Here is a 21,295-nt window from a genome sequence, read left to right on the forward strand (position 1 = left end):
CATCGTGCACAAAAACCATACAACTGGCCTGGAGAACGCTTCTGACCGGTCACACATCAGTCCCAAGTGCTGGCCCCTATCGCCAGCACAATAAAGTTGTCTGCTCACCCCATCTGCACCAGGAGATCCCACATTAAAAATGTCTTGGCACATGTCAGATCAGCTCTGAGAGCATCCGCTGCCTTCTAGTGATAGGTCAAGAATCTTTAGTCTCATGCTAGGTTTCCACCTGCAAACACTTCTGTGTACTTCTTGCATCTGCTTCTGTCCTTACAAAACTGACAGCCGGTCTCTGGGTCTTTTGCTTTGTAGTCAACGATATTATTTTGTAGTTTAGTTCATCTGCACGTCTCTCTCTCTCAGTCCCTCTCTGTTTTGGATAGATGAATAATCTCATAGCCTGTTCAGGATTAACCAGGTGCATATTCCTGTACTAAAGATTACAATGTAGGAGAGAAAGGCAGAAGCGTCTCATCAGGACACACGTAAAAATGCAACAGGGTTAGCAGTTTTAGCCATGTTTGACAGTGGTGGTTGCTGTAGCCCTGGGCTAGCTTGGTGCTCCCAGCTCCAACATGCTGCAGAGGTTGAGTTTCTCATCAGGTTCTGCCCATGCCTTTGGTTGGTGGGGGGTCTGTGTGGTTGGCTGCAGTGTGACTTTGTTCCTTACCTGGTTCATCTGCTTTGGGAAGATTTTGAGCTGTTGCACAGGTGGGACTGAGCAGGGAAGGTGTCTGGCTTTGGGCTCTTGCATGATTTCATTAATGCAACGATACTGACTACTTTTTGGCTTATCCCTGTTATTCTATCCAGGTACATCAGTCTCTGAGAAAGGGAAAAGTCCAAAGGCAGCAAGTTTTGTTCCAGGCGTCTGTCTGGCTGATGTCCACTGTGAAACTGGTGGCACTGAGGTCTGATGTTGAGAGGTGCTGGGACTGCTTTCTCGACGAAGAGGTGCAGGGCCGGAGAAGTCCAGGCTCACAGGGACGGGCCTGCACAGGCTGTGTAGAAGTCAGACCACTGTGGACCCCTTGCCTCACATGAGATCCAGTTGCTGATACGAGGCGTGGTGGGCCTGAAACCAAGTAAATGCCATCCTGAAGCTGTGTTTTCCACCATATTATCTGTACACTTGAACATCATTTCCCCATAGTGACCAATTCTTGTACATTTAATTAATTCTTGAGTTTACCTCCTGACTCCCTAAGCATATTTTCCTTGGGTTTTTAACCAAAAGATTGTGAAAATCAATTCACAGTCATTCAGCAGGCTGCTGAATCCAGTGGTCGCTTCCACCTCTGTAAGCATACGGTGCTTGCTCTGGCGGATTTGTGGTAGCATGATACAATCAGTCTCCAGTCCTGATATTTCAGCCATCATCCTGTACACCAAAAAGGCTTTAGCCGCCTGGCGTGTTTGATTATGGCGCACGTTTGACATTCGTGGATAACCAGTGCGATGGCATCAACAGTCAAGTCCACCCCTCGATCCTGAGCCCATCTGTGTTTCACCCCTTCCTAAATCTCCTGATATGTCATGGGCCCATCGAGCTATAAATGGCTCACCCTTCTCTTCCCAGCCAGATCCACCCAAGTCACTTCCATTCTAGTAGCCTGGTCTGCTTGCTTGTTGTTTCGATGCTCTTCAGTGACACGACTCTTGGGGACATGAGTATCTACATGAGGTACTTTTACAACCAGGTTCTCCACCCAGGCAGCAATATCTTGCCACAATTCAGCAGCCCAGGTGGGTTTGCATCTGTGCTGCCTGCCGTGCTGCTTCCATCACTGTAGCCACTCCCCAGAGCATTTGCCACTATCCGTGAGTCAGTACAGAGATAAAGGACTGGCCATTTTTCTCTTTCAGCAGTTTCTGCAACTTGTCATGCAGGACTCCATGCAGCAGCTTTCCACCGCTGATGTTTTCCCACAATGTGACAGGACGCATGTGTAAACAGGGCCTATTGCCTCTGTTTTTCTGGTAATTTATTACACAGTGGGGCCCCTTCAGCACGAGTCACCTCCTCTGGTGACGCCCTGAAGTTTAGACCTTCAGTGTGCTTCAGTATTACCCCCTTCTAAGTGGCTCGAAGCCCTTTATGTGCTGCTCAAATTTCTTCTTCAGTTGGAGTGTAACGGGCCTTGGATCCTCTATATCCTCGTCTCAAAACCCTCAACGTCAACCTCAAGTCTCTCCAGGCGCTTTGTGCCAGAGACTCCAGGTGGGGCCGTGGGCCCTGGCTGTGGGGTAAAGCATGCTTTTCACATCTTGTCCTCTCCAAACTGGCCCAAGTGCTACTGCATAAACTATCTCCTGTTTAGTTTGTTCAAAGCCTTGTTGCTGCTCAGGGCCCCATTCAAAACCATTTCTCTTCCAGGTCACTCAATGGAGAGAGTTTATGATGCATTCTCCAAAAATCCACAACACCTAAGAAAGCTTGTGTTCATTTTTTATTAGTTGGTTGCAACAAATCTGTTATTTTATTGGTCACATCCATTGGGCTATGACAATGCCCATCTTGTCATTTTCTTCCCAAAACCTGGATCTCCTGTGCAGGTCCTTTCATGATAAACCCAGCTTTCAAAAGAATTTGGATTGACCTTATTGCTGCCTTTCAATCATAGAGTCATAGAATCACAGGATGGTTTGGGCTGGAAAGGACCTTAAACGCCCATCCAGTTCCACCCCCCTGCCATGGGCAGGGACACCTTCCACTAGCCCAGGTTGCCCAAAGCCCCATCCAGCCTGGCCTTGAACCCTTCCAGGGAGGGGGCAGCCACAGCTTCTCTGGGCAACCTGTGCCAGTGTCTCACCACCCTCACAGGGAAGAATTTTTTCCTTATATCTAATCTAAATCTCCCCTCTTTCAATTCAAAACTGCTACCCCTTGTTCTGTCCCTCCAGACCTGATCAAGAGTCCCTCCCAAGTTTCCCGTAGCCCCTTTAAGTACTGGGAGGCCACTCTAAGGTCTCCCCGGAGCCTTCTCTTCCCCAGGCTGTGTCATGTCCCGCTCAGACAAGGGAGACAAGTGACTCAGATTTGTAAATCCCCAACGGAGCAGACAATGGTGAGACAAGTCTCAAAGTCCAAACATTTGTTAACTTCCCACAATGTACTGATTGAATACACAATAATTGGCTAAGTATATAATGAGTTATGGCAAGCAATACAGTATACCTTGCATTGCTTAATGCTAGTGAAGGAAAAGAGGAAAAAGGAAAGGAGGGAGATGAAGGGAACAGAGGAATAGAGATCACCGGTCTGGGTTACTGTGTTGATCCTGTCAGCGAGGGTTCCAGGAGGCAGCTGTCTTTTTCACTTCACTGCACTGTCCATGCCCCGCCCCCCTTTTTCCCCCCCTTGATTTATACACACTTTGCTTGGGTCTGTCCCCTAGGTCAACCCACATACCTACATATCCCATGGATGGGGAGGGGTAAGGTGTTTCATGGGATGATGTAATTATCATGATCATGTTAGCCTTCGTTAGCATATTGAGGGGTGTTAACTTTAATATGCATTTCGTGGATAATGAAGCAAAGGTCATTCACCGGACAGATGGCCCTTGAAACTTGACCAGGTGCCCCAGAGCAGAACCGTCCTGTCTCCACAGGGCTCCCCCCTCAGCTGCATCCTGTGTTACTGGGGCAGCCTTATCAGCTTTGACCTCCACACCATCCACCCCGGGACTGTAGTTTCGTTACTTGCAAGTGTTTGAGACATTCCTTACCTTGGAGGGCCTACGCTCCCCTTGCTAACTTTTATCTCTTTCTCAGGCTGTTTTTCTCAGTCCTTGTTTCTCACAGGCCTGTTTTTACAAGTTGTCTCTCACATCCCACTCTGTGGCTCAAACACTCCAAGTTCTTCTTTGACCATTGTGATGCATACGTAGCAAATAGGTACAGGGAAAAAGAAGACAGAAGGTGAGAGAGCATACATCTAACTGCTGTAAGGCATACCATTAAAAGCAAGAATCCATGTAATATTGTAAGACCGGTATTTACAAGCCATCTTGCCCACCCCATGAGGCCCAAGGATCCCAGTGATGTGACCCATGACCCAGGTTCCATCCATCAAACCAATCCGTCGGTTGCATTGCTTGAAGAAGTTCTCTGGTCCTGTTGGCGGTCTCCATCAAGGCACGAGTCTCCTCTACAGAGGTGGTGGCGTTGTGGATGGTGATGCAGCATTCTCCTACAGTTAGACTTGGCATACCGCACAGTCCGTGTTCCTTCAGCAGTGCTAGCCGACTCTGCAACGCCGTCTTAGATGCTTGTTGGGTCTGCACCTTTCATTCCCTAAAGGCATACCTTGTTTAATTACTTAGTATACAATTGCCAAGTTAAATTTTCCAAAACTATTTGAGGTTATACAATCACATTAGCAGGTAACTTGGCAGCTTCTAAGCCGCGGGCCAACTGTTGTTCCCAGGTATAGTAATCTGGATGTAGCACCCCACTGATTATGGGCCTGGCATCACTAGGGCCGTTAGGCCCTTTTCATTTTTGGTGTGAGGTAATGGTGTAACTAAATAAACTCTTGAAGGACACCTTGTTGGAAAACCAATAGAACATCTTAATCCAGCCATACTATAAGGATTTAAGTGGGAATACAATTTAATATTCAGGTACAATTCATTAACACTTGATTTGTGGAATCAGACCCCTCCAGCCAGTCTTTTATTACTTCATCTTGCTGTCGGTGGGTGTGGTGTCAGGACCACATCCAGCTCTATGAGCTAGCACCGGTTAGATCCCCAAACCTGTTTGGTATTTGCAGGCACCAGTGTGCAGTCATGGGTGACTCACAGGCTTTTCTAATTTTGGAGGCGATTCCCAATAAGGTAACTTAAGGCACAACTCCAGGTTAGCCTTCCAATAAGTGGACTCATTAAACATACCTGTAAAATTTCCTGGATATGGATACCATTATTGGTTGTAATTGATTGGCAATGATTGATTCCACACCCAGCAGGTATGATTCCACAATTTTCCCACATGACATTTGATAGAACCTGATAGAAGATGTTTAGGCCTTGCCATATTCCTTTGACAGTGTTAATTTCTGTAGCCTCATCAATTCCTGAGACATTTTGGAACACCTGGGTTAAATCTGCAGAACCAGTGCAGTCAGATTGACTGGGCTCATGGTGAATTTAAATCCATCTCTGGCAGAGGTCGGTAATGTTATACATACACCCTGATAAGATTGGATCCAAATATGCATGGATCCTTGTATTAGGTCCCAGGCTAGATTGGAGGAGTCTGCCGTGGTTCCGCCACTGCAAGGGCAAAGATTGAACACAGGTTGCACAAAACATCTTTCCCATATAATAATGTAAGCAGACTACAAATAATAACTAGCCATAATGCCTATAAACATTGAAAGCACTAAGAGTAACATAGGTCCCCTGTCATCTAGGATCAGCGCCCTGTAAAGCAAATGTATACATAACAAAACAATGACGGTTAGAAAGAAGGGACAATCCACCTGGTGTTGATGCGGTATTCTTTCCCATGGGCATCAGTAGCCATACACGAGCAAATGTTGATGGGAGTTTTTAGGGTTAGGGGTATTTGACCCACGGTGGGCAAGTCTACTAGAACAGGTTGTCCAGGACAATGGAGCGGGTTTGCAAGGTCTTTAGTCTCTTTTTCCCGACGAGTATGGATGGAGGCTTAGGACAGAACGCAGTAAGTCGTGGGCATCCATTAATTCCCCACCGGCTGTTTACCCTCATTACTGTGTCTGGCACCTGTTGTGACCATCCGGGTTCGTGGGGTTTTAGGGCCCACTTTAGAAGCCTGTTGGTGCGTTCCACAATCTCATTTGTTTGGGGATAGCATGGAATATTGAAAATCCACTGGATTCCTTCATCTCGAGCCCACTCCTGAACCACCCCGGTAGTAAAGTGACTACCATTGTCTGATTGGATCGATTTGGGCTTAGGCAAGCAGCTAAACCAATGTTTTAACCCCTTCACCGTATTTTTCCCAGTTGCTCAAGATACAGCTTCTGCTTGGGTTAGGCCGGACACTATTTCTGCCCCCACCTATACGTAGCGTTTTCCTTCGGAGAGCGCGAAAGGACCAGTATAATCCACCTGCCCCTTGTCCCATAGTCCCTTGTTGTCCCTTAGGTGTAGGGGTTGGTCCTTAAGAGGGCTGTGTTCTCCAAGCTGAGTACAACAGACTACATGCTGAAATAATGGTATTGCACAATTCCCTGGTTACAGACCATCCTCTGCTTATTGCCTCTTTAAACAAATCTTTGCTTCCTGAATGGCCCTGCTTTACATGCAACCATTCCAGTAAGTGTTCCCATTTTTCCTCCTCACCACCTGTAGCCTTTCTTGTCAAATGGGTCATTGAATCCATCTGGTTGACTGGTGTGCAGTAACCCATCCTACTAAAAAGGACTTCCATTTTGCAATGTTTAAGATTTCCTCCCACTTCTCACGCTGCCACACCAGTACCTGATTTACTTCCCAGAGGTTTTGCTCCCAAAATGTGAGCCATTGGGTACACCCCTTGAACACGGCATAGGAGTCTGTGTAAATAAATACTGGTTCTGTAGTCTCAGCTTCTTTAACAATCACGCTCCATACCACTGTTAACTCTCCCACCTGAGCACTTCCCTCCCCCTCTGTTATGATTCGGTCCCCCAAGTCAACATGCAGTGCTACCGCTCGGTATTTCCATACCTTTCCCTCTCTTCTAGAGGACATGTTGGTGAACCATACATTCTTTAGGTGGGTTTCAAATGGAGGAGCAGGTTTTATGTGTGAGGGAGGGGGTTCAGGGTGATCGGAGGGTGGATCTTGTATTTTGAGCACTTTGGGTGCCCCCTCCTCTATCTGATGCATGTGGCAGTAATGATCTTACTGTGCATACCCCTTCCTCACTGCCTCTCGCCGCACAACCCCCACAGGAGGGGGGGTTCCGGCCAGCACTGGTTTCAAGACCTTAAAGGGTCCTCGTAGAATGATCAGTTGCTGTCATATGATTTTTTCTGCTTCCTGCAAAGCTAGGCTAACCATGAAAAGACCCTTCTCCCAGATCAAGTAACGCTTTTCTGCGTCTTTGCATGAATGAAACCCTATAGGGCGGTGAAGTGCTTAGGTTTGGACAACAGGCCCAAGACAAGCCAGAGTTGCCCTATAGATGAATCCTGTATATTTTATAACGGATGACCATTGTGCTAATAGGTATTGTACTAAGTTATAACAAACTACCAATTCTGATGTGTATTGAAGCCTGAATAACAGGCCCTGAGCCGAAGCTGCTAACTCAGTATGTAGTCATTAGTGAAATATGTATGGAAGATGTAGCTCTCTTGAATGTATCTTTATCTTTCTTTGTGTGTGAATAAAATAACAGGGGCATGGAGACAGTTGTCTGGCACTGTGACCTGATGTGTGACCTTGCTCACAATCCAATTAGATAAGCAGGGAAACTCCCTTAGCTTCTCCCTTGAGCCCTGGCCAGGCTCTGGGGGAATCTAATGTGAGATTGAAACCAGATATTTCCACTTAAATCAAAGGTGCCAGATATTCTCGCTTGCTGATTTTTGGGTATATAAGGCTGGACCCGCTCACAGCAACTTTGGAAGCCTCACCTACAGGTGGACGCACCACGTAGAACTTCCGACTTTCCAGGACAGGCTCTCCAAATCCTCGCTGTAACCGGGGCTCCCCAGCGACTGCGGATCTGGATGATGGTAACGTATGCAAGTGGTGATGGATCTTTCTTAATCACTATTCTCTCTCTCAGGTAGTAATGATTTGATGCATTACCCTGTATTTTCCTATTTGTTTAAGTGCACTGTTCTGTCTTTTCTTACTGTATGTTTTCTGTATTACTCTGTTACATTATTTAGTTATGCCCAGTAAAATATGCCTACTCTTTTCACTCTGGTATCCGAGTTTAACTGGTATCCTTAATCAGCAAAATAGGTGGGTTGTACCCTCCGGCCCACGTTGTCACATATGTATGGATAGTCCATGAATTGCAAAACCCCACTCAATTTGGAGTGGATCTGTTGGGTGTATCGGCCCTAAGGCCTGATATACTCCAGCCTCAAAGGTTAACAGCTTTAAGGCTTCTTCATGGACAGGAGTCCAGCCCCAAATAGCCCTTTTGCATGTCAGATCATGTAAGGGGTGAGCTATGGTGGAAAAATCGGGGATATGTTTCTTCCAAAATACCAGCAAGCCTAGGGTATGTTGCAGCTCCTTATTTCCAGGCCTCTTTACCCCTTCCAGGGTAGTTAAAGTTTCAGGGGGAATACACACTGTTCCTCCCCACCACCAAATACCTAGAAACTTTACCTTGGAGGATGGGAGTTGAACCTTTCCAGCTGGAATTTGGAGCGCTAAATTTTCTAGGTGGGTGATTATCTCTGTCTGGGTCTGTCTCACTGCAGCAGCATCAGAGCCACCGATCAGAACATCGTCAATATACTGCTATACCCTGACCCCTTCCCTAGGAGGGATTTGAGCAAGCTCCTGTGCTAGTGCATAATGAGCGATGGTCGCCAAATGGCAGTATCCCTGGGGAGACGTGTAAACGTAAATTGCACGCCTTCCCATGTAAAGGCAAAGCGATCTCTGTCTGCCTCCTGTATGGGGACCATAAAGAACATATCTTGTACATTAACAGTTGCTAAGATCTGGTGGGCTTGTTCCTGTATGGTTGCAATCAGTTCAGCTGTCAGGTACTGCAGCTGTTAGAGGACCTGTAGTGGCATTTAATTGCCAAGAGTCAATCGTCAGTCGCCACTTTCCGTTAAGTTTACGGACTAGCCACACCAGGGAATTAGAGGGTGAGTGAGTTGGAATAATTATCCCTTGTTCCCACAGCTCTGCTATTACCGGAGCGATCCCCTCCCTTGCTTTCCAAGGACATGTCTCTTTATTTTTGCCGAACATCGTAGTCCTTGGTAAGTTTCCACATAACAGTCTGGGCCAGCAGGATTCTTAAGCAATATTCAGAAATCATAAGTTGCTATAAGTAAATAAGTTGCAAAGCAGGTGATCGTTTCTCTGTATCACCACTTCCCTGGGCTTCTGCCTTCTCGGCTTGCGGTTTTGCCACGGGTTTTTTGAGGCTTTCAGAAGGGTCCTCCACTTCTGAGCCCCTCTCCTCAGCAGCTGAGCTAAAAGGGAGGAGGCAGAGAGTTTTAAACTGCCGTTGTCACTCTGCTCTCCGCCCACCCTGAGTCCCCTCTGCCCTCCTTAGCGGCTCACTCTTGCTGCTCGGGGAGGGGGGGGGCGGTGGCTTGAGGCACTCCCACTTCCTTGGATATGTCTATGCTATCTTTCTCAAGTTATCAGACAAAATGTTGGTGCAGTATAAAGTATATTCACATATTATGGCGCTTGACTGGGACAGTTGTGACTCAGATACACCAGATGGTACATCTGTAGCCAGAGTTCAATGTTGTAAATCATTTTGAAAAGATTTTCTGTGTCACAGCTTGCATTACAAAAAGAACAATTAAGATGGCATCAGAATAAATGAAGGCTAGCAAACAGGACTCTCCTTGGTGACTGACAGAAAATCTTTAAAACTTGGTGTTGAATTTCTGTTTATCATAGTCCTGAGATAACAGCAGTAAAAGCAATTCTCTCTCAGATGACACCGTGCAGTTACTGCTCCAACTGCTGACACAGCAGCTTTGCAGCTGTGTGTAGCAGCTGTGCTACTCACAGCTCTACCACAGGGTAGACCGAATCTAACACCTGAATTCCTTTAGCCTGCTTACCTATAAAAGGTTTTATAGAAAGGCTGGATTGGAGAAATGCTGAAAACCGTGAGCCCAGAGCTCCTTCTGTAACACCACAGTAAAAATTATTTAAAGCACCTACTCGGGGAAGGGTTTCTAGCTTCATAATTAGCATAGGTGGAACCGTTCAAGAATCTACGAAAGAATCCTCTTTTTTTTTTTTTTTTAAAAAAATCTTCATTCTCCACAGGAATACCCTTCAGCAGCTGTTCTCCAGTATGGAGAACAACCAGGCTCTCCCACCTCGCCTAGCCCAAGCTTTTCGGCTGGCACAGTCCCCTACACACCCCCCACCCCCTCTCCCATTGACAAGGCTATCAGACACCGCGGTAAGGGGCGCAGGCCAGGAATACGGAGCCACCTCAGCCTTCCCGGGGCCGCCGGAGCGAAGCCACGACGCCGCCGCCACCTCCCGCCCCTAACACTACCACAGGACCGCCCCCCGCGACCCGCCATCGGCCGGCCGCGGCCCGCGCACCAGCCCCGGGAGCGCTGCCGCCAATCAGCGCGCGGCAGCCGCTGACGGACAGAAGCCGACGGGAGGTGAAGCGGCCGTGCGCGAGAGAGGGACGGCGATAGGACGAACTGACACGCCCGCCCCCCCGACTGCGCAATTTAATTGGCTAGTTTGCCGCCAAACTGCCCAATCAGAGAATGCATTGCAAACGTACGCTGAGCCTATCGGAGAGGTGCTTCTTCTTCCGCTCTGATGGTTTGAAACCGTCTCGGTCGGCGGTCGGGGCGGCTCGTTCCCGCAGGTGAGAGGGGGCGGCGGGGGGCGGCTGGGGGTGCTGTGCCCCGAGGGGCCGTGGCCTCCACAGTATTCTCTCCATAACACTGTGTTCCTGCCTGGCGGCTTACCCGCAGCCCAACCCCACCCCTCCCGCCTCTGAGGTGGCCTGTCAGCACCCCTTGTCCCCGGGTAGTTGGGCTGGTTGTCTTAAAGACCCTGTGTTAAAACAACAGAAAGAAAAATCTTCTGTTCACACACGGAACTGTGCATCTTGTTGCCTGTCCACCTGTGTGCCTACCCGGCTGTGCCTCCCAGGTATCTGTATGACACGCTGCGTCTTGTCCTTACTGTCGCTAGTCGACATGGCACAGTGGTCACTGTAGTATCAGCTCTGCGGGCGTCAGGGGTAGTTGCAGAGATGCTGTAGTGAGAAGCTTAAAAGCGTAGACTTGAGCAGTGCTGCATTGCAAGGGGATATAGTTAAGGGGAAAGTATATGTCCTGTGTGTACTGGGAGATGGAATAGTTAATCTTTTGTAGGTGTTGAGGTGATCTGAATGCAACATTAAATTATTTGGAAAGCATCACTTTTAGTCAAAAACAAACCCAAAAGTACAAAATCCTGAGCAGCTGAAGCAAATCAAAATTAAGGATGAGAGCTGCCATGGCGGGTCAGACCAAAGATCTGTATAGTTGCTTCCTGTTTCTAAACGTAGCTGTCTTAGCATTGTAGTGGTATGCTTATGGTTTAGAAAAAACTACTGCTGTTAACAGGAGTATTTCTTTAATGGAATTAGTCATACGTTTTTGCAGATGCTCGGGTAAGGTTAGAAGACAGTGATAATCTTTAAGATTGAATCCTCTCACTTGTTTCTCACCATATAATGATCTGCAGCTTCAGAAGTCAACCTGTTGACCCAGAGATGGTCTTAATATCCCTTGATTTCTCTTTTAGAAACTTATCTGGTATTTTTTTGAACTTAGTGCTTGTTCACTGAGATCAAAGCAGACAAGTTATTCTTAGCATGACCCGGCAATGATGTCTGTAAACATCAGTTTAAGAGAAGTGTATTTATTCTCATTTATCATAGTAATCCAATCTGTTGTTCTGTACATAAGCAGATTTCTAGAATTTTAAGTTTACTGGGTTTTTCACTGGAATGTTGCAATAATCAAAATGCAAGGCTAGACTCTAGACACAAACATTAGAGGTACAGACACGCAAAACACAGAAATGTGGGGAAAGCTGGAACATTTAGTAGTAACCTGTTAGTGGACTCTAAAGCAGGATTCAGGTCAGTAAAGGCGGTTAGGTGGAGACCGGATGGACAAACACAGTGGAAGGCTAGTCCATGGGTATAAAGAAAAGCAGTGGCAAGAGGAGGCAAACACACTGGGCTTGAGATGACAGTGAGTGACTCTTACAAGACAATGTCAAACAGGTAAGCTGCAGCTAAGAGTGGTCTGGGGTGGAGAGGTAGCATCACTTGTGATGAAGGAACCTTTTGAGTTTTGGAAGACCGCAAACTTGAGAGTAGTTTCAGTGATAAGCAGAGAACTAGATACACTAAACTGAGTGTCAAGGGCATGATCTCAGAAAACTGGAAACAGAAATCAGCACAGTGGTCTTAAGTTATTGAACAAACTTTTTGGAAGAAACCTTTCTCCTCTTATTTCCTTGGACTCATCTGTGTTCATGTGAAACTCTGTTTGCCCTCCTTCACAGAAGAACTGATGGTAATCTAGTTCTTTTTAAGTGGACTGAGAAGGGAAGAGAACAGTATTTGTAATTTCTGGCTGCAAATACACTTTTAGTTCCTGTAAATGCTAGATAATTGGTGCTTTTTGATCCTCCCTAATGCCCCCCCCCCACACACACACACAGAGGTTTGAATACCTCCAGGACTTTTAGGGTAGTCAGGACCCACAATTTGAGAAACTACATGAATGGGAAAACATATGGAGTTGAAGCTGACTCTTTAAGATTACTGAAGAAGTATTTTCTGGCTATTAAAAGAATTTGTCAACTCAGGGAAGGGAAGGTGCTAGTATAAAGTTATTTGATTAGGTAGAGAGGCCAAAACCAAAGGAGCAGGTCGGGAATGATTTGTGGGAGAGAGGAAAGACGAAAATTGTCAGAGCAGGAGGCAGTGAAGACAGAAGAGGAAGCTAGTATTTCTTCTCTTATCTATCTAGTAATTCTTCTCTCATCTACACACTGGTATACAGCAATGAAAGTAAACCTCCACAAGACTTCATATTTGTACTTTAAAAACATGGTCAGTATATTAGAGCTCAGCAGGAAGTAGGGAGATGGTAATCATGTCTTTTGAACCTTGGGCTATAGGAAATCTCAGCGTTTAAAACTATCTTTATACAATTTTTAAAATGTCCATCATCAGCACAGAAATTAACTTCCCATTCTGAATGGTGTAGATACCCATGGCAGAGAGAGCTTTTGTGGTGCAGGAAAAATCATCATCTAGAATAACTCAAAGAACAAAAAGACAATTCATTTCCATCCATATTTCTGTATAGAAAGCTATGCAATTATTGCGGGTTTTGACATTTTGAAAAAAGATGATGCTTGAGGATATTTCTGTCAATTTAATGATTGTACAACTAGCAATTTTAATTTAAAATTTCTGTCAGAAAATGCATCTGTTTAAAAAAACAGCTGAGAATATTATAATTGACGGTTTTAAAGATCTCTCTAAAAGTAAATTTTCCCTGCATGGTTGTTTGCTACGTTGTACAAGCACTCAGTTCCTCTGGCTATTCATGGTGGTCTTCTTCCTGTGCTTACTCTCTGCTGACAGCTCCCTGCTCAATGTGTCTGATGATTGTTTTTCAAGTGCATAGTCAACAGTATCACTCTGCTATTCATTTGTTAACAAATTGACCTTGCTTAATACTCAGTTCCCACTCATTCTGTAATTCCTTTAATTCCCCACCATATTCTTTAGAGTTCTTTTTCCCCATGTCCTATGAAGTTTCATCACAAGGCTTCAGTCCTTCACTGAAGGACTTATTCAAGGCTGCAGTAGATTAAAAGATACACATATCTTTCAGAAAGTTGTCAAGTTTCTTATCAGTTCTTCAGCATCACCTGCTTCCCAAATGTCCAAAGAATACCTCACTATCTTGCTTAGAAATTGCTGAGATGATTGACATTACCTGAACCTAAGGCATTACCTGTCCTTCCATATCTGTTCATCTTCTTGGGTCTGTAAGGCAAGAAAAGTCAAAAAAGTGGAGGGAGACTGACGTTGACCACTAAGTGAAGGCTTCAGGATATTGAACTAGAGTGTTCAAGGCATCATCTCTGCTTGGGCTGTGGTTGAAGTAGTTCAAGGGGGAAGAAAATCACAGTGTAGCTTAGTCATTCCTGTGTCACTCTATAGGAATTTTGTACCGAAAGTAAGCTGGTAAGCTCCAGAACAGTACAGTGTGAATAAGAAGGAGGGATTGACACGGTAATATATCTGTAAATTAAGGCTTCTGTTATCTTGATATGTGTTTCTTTTTTCCTCTAGTAGTGTATTTTAGTTACCATTAATATAAAATTTTACATTGTATATCATGAAACATTAGATATTAAACTTATTCAGTAAATGTAAAATAAGAGAAAACTTTATATTGATGCTTTTAGATCTTCCATTGTTTTCTTTTAATGTCAATGGAAGTCTTTTCATGGTTCTTAGTATGGTTCGGATCAGACACTTTCCTACCTAGCATTATATAATGAGACTGTACAATTAGTTTAGCCCACAGAATGGGCGTTGATGCAGTATCTACAACAGAATCTCTGTTTCTGGGGAAAATGTTGGTGAACATACAGTAAACATATTGGAACCAAAAAATGAAGTTCAGCTTCTACTGTTTTATAGACTAACTTTGTGCAGAATGTCATCAGATGAGGAGAAAAGCACAAGTCCAGTTTTGCCAAAAGACTCTGTTTGGGGCAGTTCTGCTTCGTCAGATCTTCAGGTAGGAAAGAGGCACCCTCATTTGGTTCACTGTCATGGCATTTTATTTGACAAGGGATAATTCTGAGGAAATCTAACAAAACTTGCATCTTTTTCTCTTTTACGTGTACAGGAAAATAATAAAAATGTTAGTGAAAAGAAGCAAATTAGATTAAAAAATTCTGAGATTAAAATATCTTCACTTAGATTCCCTTTTGTGCATTTCACAAGAAATTTCAATTTATGTGAAAATTCTTATCTAAACTTAAGAGATTGATCGATGACAGCTACAAGTAAAATAGTACAGTTTTCCTACCTTTTTATTTTTCTGGTGTTATTTTTTTCTGTTAAGTCTTATCAAAAAGCATAAATTTGACACAGTAGGATAGAAACCCATTATTTCTGAGGGATGAAGTATAACTATGTGTTAGTCTTCCTATATGATGTTGTAAGAACTGAATTTTTTTAAATGGATTTATTTCCCTTGGAATAGGATTGTGGCCAAGTTAATCTCAGAAAGGAAAGACTTTTTTTTTTTTCTGCATCAAATATGCCAAGATATGCTGGAACTATAGCAGTGGGTGCTTTTTCTTTTCTGGGCTCAGCTTTTTTTTGAGAGGATGTAAAGATACTGGATGAAGTCTTTGTCCTATTCTTTCAAAAGCAGCAGATTTTCATCCTTTAATAGTTATTCCTATTTGAGTAGTGGGGTTTTTTTCCCCTTTGATAGGATTCTATCCAAAACACTCTAGTTTTGACAAAAATAGATTTTGCTATTTATTGCCTGTAGAAGTGCATCTCCACTTTTGTCACCTGGTGGACTGGATATCTACAGCAGCAGCACTGTCAAATTAAGGGGATTGTTTTCTTCATGTGGATTGACTTTGTCCCTTTTAAACTACCTGTTTATGGGTGATTAATTTCTGCAGTTCGTATGCTTCTCTATTTGTGGTCATATCTCATGGTTAAATTTTCTTAATCTTTGTTCAGCATAGTAATTCATTTGTGTTTTCAATGCCTTTTGTAGCTGGGAAATAGGATGAAGGCATTGTGCAACAAATTTTGAAAGACCTGAATTTTCTTTTATATTCTGTTTGATTATCAAGATGGTTCTAGGGACACCTTGTAGAGAATAATAAAGTAAATTAATATTAATGAATGACTGCTTTGCAGCTGAGAACACATCTAGAATAGAATAGAATAGTTCCAGCTGGAAGGGACCTACAGTGATCTTCTAGTCCAACTGCCTGACCAGTTGAGGGCTGACCAGAAGTTAAAGCATATTATTAAGGGCATTGTCCAAATGCCTTGTAAACACCGACTACACTTGGGACATTGACCACCTCTCCATGAAGCTGGTTCCAGTGTTTGACCACCGTCTTGGTAAAGAAATGCTTCCTCATGTCAAGTCTGAACGTTCCCTGGTGCAACTTTAAACCATTCCCATCTGTCCTATACTGGATCCCAGAGAGAAGAGACCAGGACCTCCCTCTCCACTTGTCCTCCTCAGGAAGCTGCAGAGAGCAATGAGGTTGTCCCTCAGCCTCCTTTTCTACAAACTAGACAAACCCAGAGTCCTCCGCTGCTCCTTGTAGGAGCTGATTATGGTTGAAAAATAACACTGGGGTCACATCTTAGCTATAGGAATGTTGACAGGGAAGTACTCTATTCCTTTTAGATAATTTTGAAGGGCCTTTTTTGTTTTGTTTGAGCCTTTTTGATAATTAGATGCTTTTAAATAGAGGCCAGATTATTCCCTTTTCCTTATAAAATGAATCCTCTGGCTCTTAGAGAATTTCCATTTACCTATAATTGTGTTGTGCAAGACTTTGTCCATTGTCCGTTTAATCCATTCTTCTTGTGTTGTTTAGTAACCTTGACTGCAGTCCTAAGGACAAATTCTCTGAAGCATCTGTAGATTTTTATAATGCTTTAAGAAGGAATTAAAAAAAAACCCTAAAACCTCTGAATGCTATTGTGCCCTTTGCTCATTGCAACACTAATTTATTTACTTGTACAAAACCAAGGTAGTATGCATTAAATGATCAAAACTCCTCTGACATTCAGGCCTTAGAACTGTATTCCTGTAGTTTTATGCTCTAACAGAATTTTTGTAGTTGACATAACAGCTTGAAAGTTTTGTTTAAAGCAAAACAAAGATAGTAAACCAAAGATATATTGTTAATTTTATTTTATTATGTTTTTATTTGAAAGTTATTGGTCAGTATTGCATTCCAGTTGCAGCATCCTTATGGAATATTTAAGATTGAGATAATACTCTTAATTACTCAATGTTTCCATTTCTCTGTCTTACATATTCTTATTGCAGTCTCCAGGATTTTTTTTTTTTTTTTGTGTCCAAGTTTCTGGTTACAATTGGGTTACTGTGTTTTCTTTGATATTTGCATTCAACTTCATTCCAACAGTGTTGTAATTTATAAGCGTTTATTTCCAGATTTTTCACTGGATGCTGTTTATTGACACTTTCTGTTGGTGCATGAGTGTGTATTCTTCACATAGTGGATTCTTTGGGTTTTAATAAGAGTGTTAGAAATTGAAAGACTAGATAAATAACTTGCTATGTATATTTTGAGTGCTCAGGACATCTGTACTAAGACAGACTGAGTGCTAGTGATTAAATTGGATGACTCAAAATGAGCCACCTACTTGCACCTGACATTGTACCTACTATGTCCCTTGAATTGAATGAGGTAATCATGGAAGCAGCTGGATCAGCTCAGACTGAAAACTAACTTGTCTGGGGGAAAGAATTAGTTTTAAGTTACTATTTGGTCACACAATCTCTTTGAAGAAGACATAGATCTAATGTCTTCTGCACAATCATTTAATTTAGATTAAATTAATTTTTGCATATTAAAAAGATACGCTCTGTATTTGTTCATAATTATATAGCCTCATATACATTTATTTAGCCTTTTAATTTTAACATGATAGGTTAGAAGATGGGAAATGGAACTTTGAAAGGAAACAAGAATTCAGCTAAGATGTACAAAACCTAGCTTCTTAAATTCTCTGCTTAGTTGAAACCCACATAAATGTAAGGATTACACTGAAAGTTTTAAAATATTATCATTTTCAGCTGGTAGATTCAAGAACTTATTACATGTAATTGTACCTTTAACTGATTGTTTCCACTCTAACTTTCCCTAGCTTAAAGAGGAAAATAATTTTTCAATTCACAATTAGTTTCTGAGGTTTGACCTCATTAGGATGCTAAACAAAATTAGTACAATAGTATTAAGTGAAGAAAAAATGACTGCTAGTGGCCTGGTTTAGTACTTCCCAACTGGCATTTTTTCCCAAGTGTTTAATTAGTGGCTTGGATCAGTTTCAGCATTTAACTGCTACTGGAACTTTTAAAATTAATTACTGGATTGTATGTTTTAGCTATAATACAGATTGTTCATGGTTTGACATTGAACTCTAAATACTTTCATTCTGAAAATCTGTTTAATTAGGAGATTTAAAAAAAATGTTAATTGGCTTACTTTGGTACATAGCATAATGCCACATGCCAGTTAGATTGGTTTATAACTTTTTAACGGGAAAGCTTTTATATCAGTTATATATACACATTCCCTATACCTATATAATTTTAAAAATGCGTAGTATGAGGCAAGGATAAATATATCTATTCTAAAGAAAATACTGGATAATGAAATGTCTTTTGATGATTGGCTTCAGAACTCTTAACAAAGAAATTGTTATGGAATGTGAAATGTGACTGTGTTTAGCAGCATCTTTGTCATGGCTATAAAAATACGTATTTTTCTTTGCAGCAATAGTAATGCTTAGAAACAGTATCAGGTGATTAATAGTTTATATGATCTGGAACTTTTTTTTCCCTTCAGTTCATGTTTTTATTTAAGATGCCTATTATAGTATCCAGTTCTGGCATCTAGGAAAGTCTTTCTGTACAACTGTTACAGTTGTAATTGGAATGAACATGAAATAAGAGAAAGATAAATTATTATAATCATGGTAGGAATACAGACTGCTTTGCAACTTCAGTGGAAATCCTCTTAGTTTTCACCATAATAATAATTTAAAAAAACACCTCTGAAAAATTATCAAAAACTATTTCCACTCCTTCCTACATATACCTAGTTTTAGAAATATAATTGTAGTTTTGTAATTATTCGTCATCACTTTGTGGCAGGATGAATATGAAGAGCTGCTTCGTTATGCTGTAGTGACTCCGACGTTTGAACAATGTGTCTTGAAGTGGTCAGAACCTGCTTCAGAACTGAGAGCAGGTGGCAGATTTTCAAGAGTAACAGATAATGCCATTCACCGTAAGACTGCAGGTAGTATGTGCAAAGCTACGTGTTGAGCTTACAAGAACAATAATATAACTTTTTTGACTTAAGTTTTCTAATAGCTTGTGTTTGAAAAATACAGGTAGCTCATACATTGCATCATTTGCATTTTGCACAGCCAGAAATTTAGGAAGACATTCACTGAAGGGTTCTCTCTCTCACATAGCTTTCAGGTAATAGTGTTGATGTGCTGATAGTTCTCTGTGTTTTATGATGCAGATATTTAAAGTGGTTGGTGTAATAATGCAGGAAGAGGTGGCCTTACAGTTACTTCATCAAAATTTGACAAGTCACAACTGTTTTTGCTTCTACTTCTACCTGTGCTGCCATGATATTTAATGAGTATTTAAAATATGATTATTTGGAAGTAAGAGTTGCCTTAAAAGGCTTTTGTGTAATGACTAGTCATGTCACTACATGAATGTCATTCTTGCTCTTTTAGTTCAATCGCTATTCTAATTTTACTTTATTGCTTAGTATTTAGGACTATATAAACTTAGTGACTTGTGATGCATTAGTAACACTGATATTTATGGTTATATGTTGTTTGCTTTTGTCACTAGTATTTAGATTGAGGAAGCTCTGTTAATTTTGCTTCGGAAGAAATAGTAAACAATCACATCTTACTAGGGAGTTTAGCTTTATCAGGAAGAACTTACTTCAAACTAACTATTCTTTGTCATGCTGTTTCATGATAAAAATATTTACCTGAGGTTTTCTCTTCTCCTTTAGTGACCCTTGAGCATCGGTTTATCTCTACTATTTAAAGGAGCATGGGGTGTAAAATATGTAGATAATTTCACTACTAGAGACTAAGCAGCCTTGAAGTGCAGTGTAAATCTGGTGCTAATTGACATCTTGGAGTAAATGTTGTTCATGGCTAATCTATGCAAGAACTCTTGGCCATGCTGATCAGAGCTAAATAACTCTGCTAGCAGGAATTTACCACTGTGATTGCAAAGGGCAAGGAAGACACTGAAAGCTGTTTATTTCATATTAGAAAAAGAACCATATTAGAAAAAATAAATCTATCTTTTTTAATTGTATGTTGTTTTCACTGGAACATAAAGCAGTCTTAGTAAGTTGTCAATTACCATTTAGTTAACTCGTGTCAATACAGTGTAATAAAAAATTATCTAGAAACAGGTTTTTGAAATAAGGAATGTGATTAAAGTGAGTAGTATTGGTTATGCTCTGTATCCTTCCACAGTGAGTCTGTGAAGTGGAGTTTAGGTACGTTTGGACACCCAAGCTGATATGTCTCATTCCAGGATGCCCTAAGGAGAAATCTTTTATCATTTTTATAAACTAGTGGAGAATCTTAGTCCTTCAGGACATCATAACTTCTCCCCATGCCGAAAGAGTGTGATTGTTCTTCTGAGTATCAGACTGCCATAGGAAATGTAGAAGGCATGATTTTGAGTTCATTGAAAGAAGGAGAATGGAATTCAAGCGAGAGAATATTCTGTAATGGAAGTAGAGCTGGAATTAGAATGTGAATAATGCTAGAAAAACTTTTGCTAACAGAAGAGTTTCAAGTGCAGCCTTTCCATTTTATTTTTACATATTGAAGTTGATTAACTTGATCCAGTGTAGTTAAGTCCTGTGTGGGAATTGTACCAAGCTCTGTAAGAAATCAGATCAGTAGAAGCTGCTGGTATTTTGTACTATGGCAATTATTCTTTAACAGTCAAACATTGTAGAAAAATTCCACTATACTAAGAGGTATTCTTGCAGCTCCTAGAAAGAGAGCAGTTGCTTGGGGTTTAAAAAACTTATGATACAAAATGTGTTGGTTGGGGGAATAAAACATCCTCATCTGTTATATCAGGTCGAGGTACCAAAAATTGCAGTCTGACAGATTCAGCTAAATGTAGTGTTTAAACTATCTATCTGTGCTTTCCACAGCCAGAGAACATTCTGTGGTTACTGTCAAGAGTACAATACCCTCTGACCAGGTTCCTTTAGATACTGCACACAAAGAGGGTTTAGTCTTCTAGTACCAGCTTACTCGTCTGAAGATATTTACTGTTACATGGGATCTTGGTTTAGCAGAGTGATACAGCAATATACTGAAATCACAATGCAAGCACATGTCACAGTCCACTGGATCTCTCAAATTCACAGGTCAGCATACCCGGTTAATTAAACTTTATTTTCTGGGCTCAATAGGAAAGAAAACAAACACGTCAAACAAGGGCTCAATCTCTTTTGTACAGACTAGTCTAACACATGGTTTCATTAATTCATGCCTTAATTCATGATGTTTCCATGTCACAAGTTCTCCAATTCATAACTTGCAACTCAGCTCCCACCCCTATGAGCAAAATATTTGCCTAACTGATGGAGAGAGTGCTCTTCCTTCCTCCTCTGTCAAGTGCAGGACTCCTCTGTATCATACCAGGAAGCACAAAAGCCTCAGCAGTCTGGCTGTTACTGGATATGTTTCAAAAGCTTTTTGGGTAAGC

The 21,295-nt window shown here is 42.1% G+C and overlaps 2 protein-coding genes across 7 annotated transcripts in view; both read left to right on the forward strand.

Annotated features, from left to right (window-relative positions):
• Positions 1-7,911, forward strand: part of LOC141938233 (uncharacterized) — a 32,386-nt gene extending 24,475 nt beyond the window's left edge. The window contains exon 10 of the mRNA XM_074856903.1: positions 814-7,911. Coding sequence (XP_074713004.1) covers positions 814-917 — 104 coding nt within the window. The 3' untranslated portion in view covers positions 918-7,911. The remainder of the gene's footprint in view (positions 1-813) is intronic.
• POC5 (POC5 centriolar protein) overlaps positions 7,632-21,295 on the forward strand; it is a 32,482-nt gene continuing 18,818 nt past the window's right edge. For 4 of the 6 annotated variants that reach the window (XM_074855995.1, XM_074855996.1, XM_074855998.1 and 1 more), the window contains exons 1-4: positions 7,632-7,720; positions 9,978-10,545; positions 14,410-14,509; positions 18,668-18,815. In XM_074855995.1, the coding sequence (XP_074712096.1) occupies positions 10,442-10,545; positions 14,410-14,509; positions 18,668-18,815 (352 nt within the window). In that variant the 5' untranslated portion in view covers positions 7,632-7,720; positions 9,978-10,441. Of the gene's footprint in view, positions 7,721-9,977; positions 10,546-10,703; positions 10,836-14,409; positions 14,510-18,667; positions 18,816-21,295 lie in introns of those variants that run through there. The other 2 variants (XM_074856000.1, XM_074856001.1) reach the window with 2 other exon arrangements.

The sequence above is a fragment of the Strix uralensis genome, chromosome Z, assembly GCF_047716275.1.
Source record: "Strix uralensis isolate ZFMK-TIS-50842 chromosome Z, bStrUra1, whole genome shotgun sequence".
NCBI classification, from domain to species: Eukaryota; Metazoa; Chordata; class Aves; order Strigiformes; family Strigidae; genus Strix; species Strix uralensis.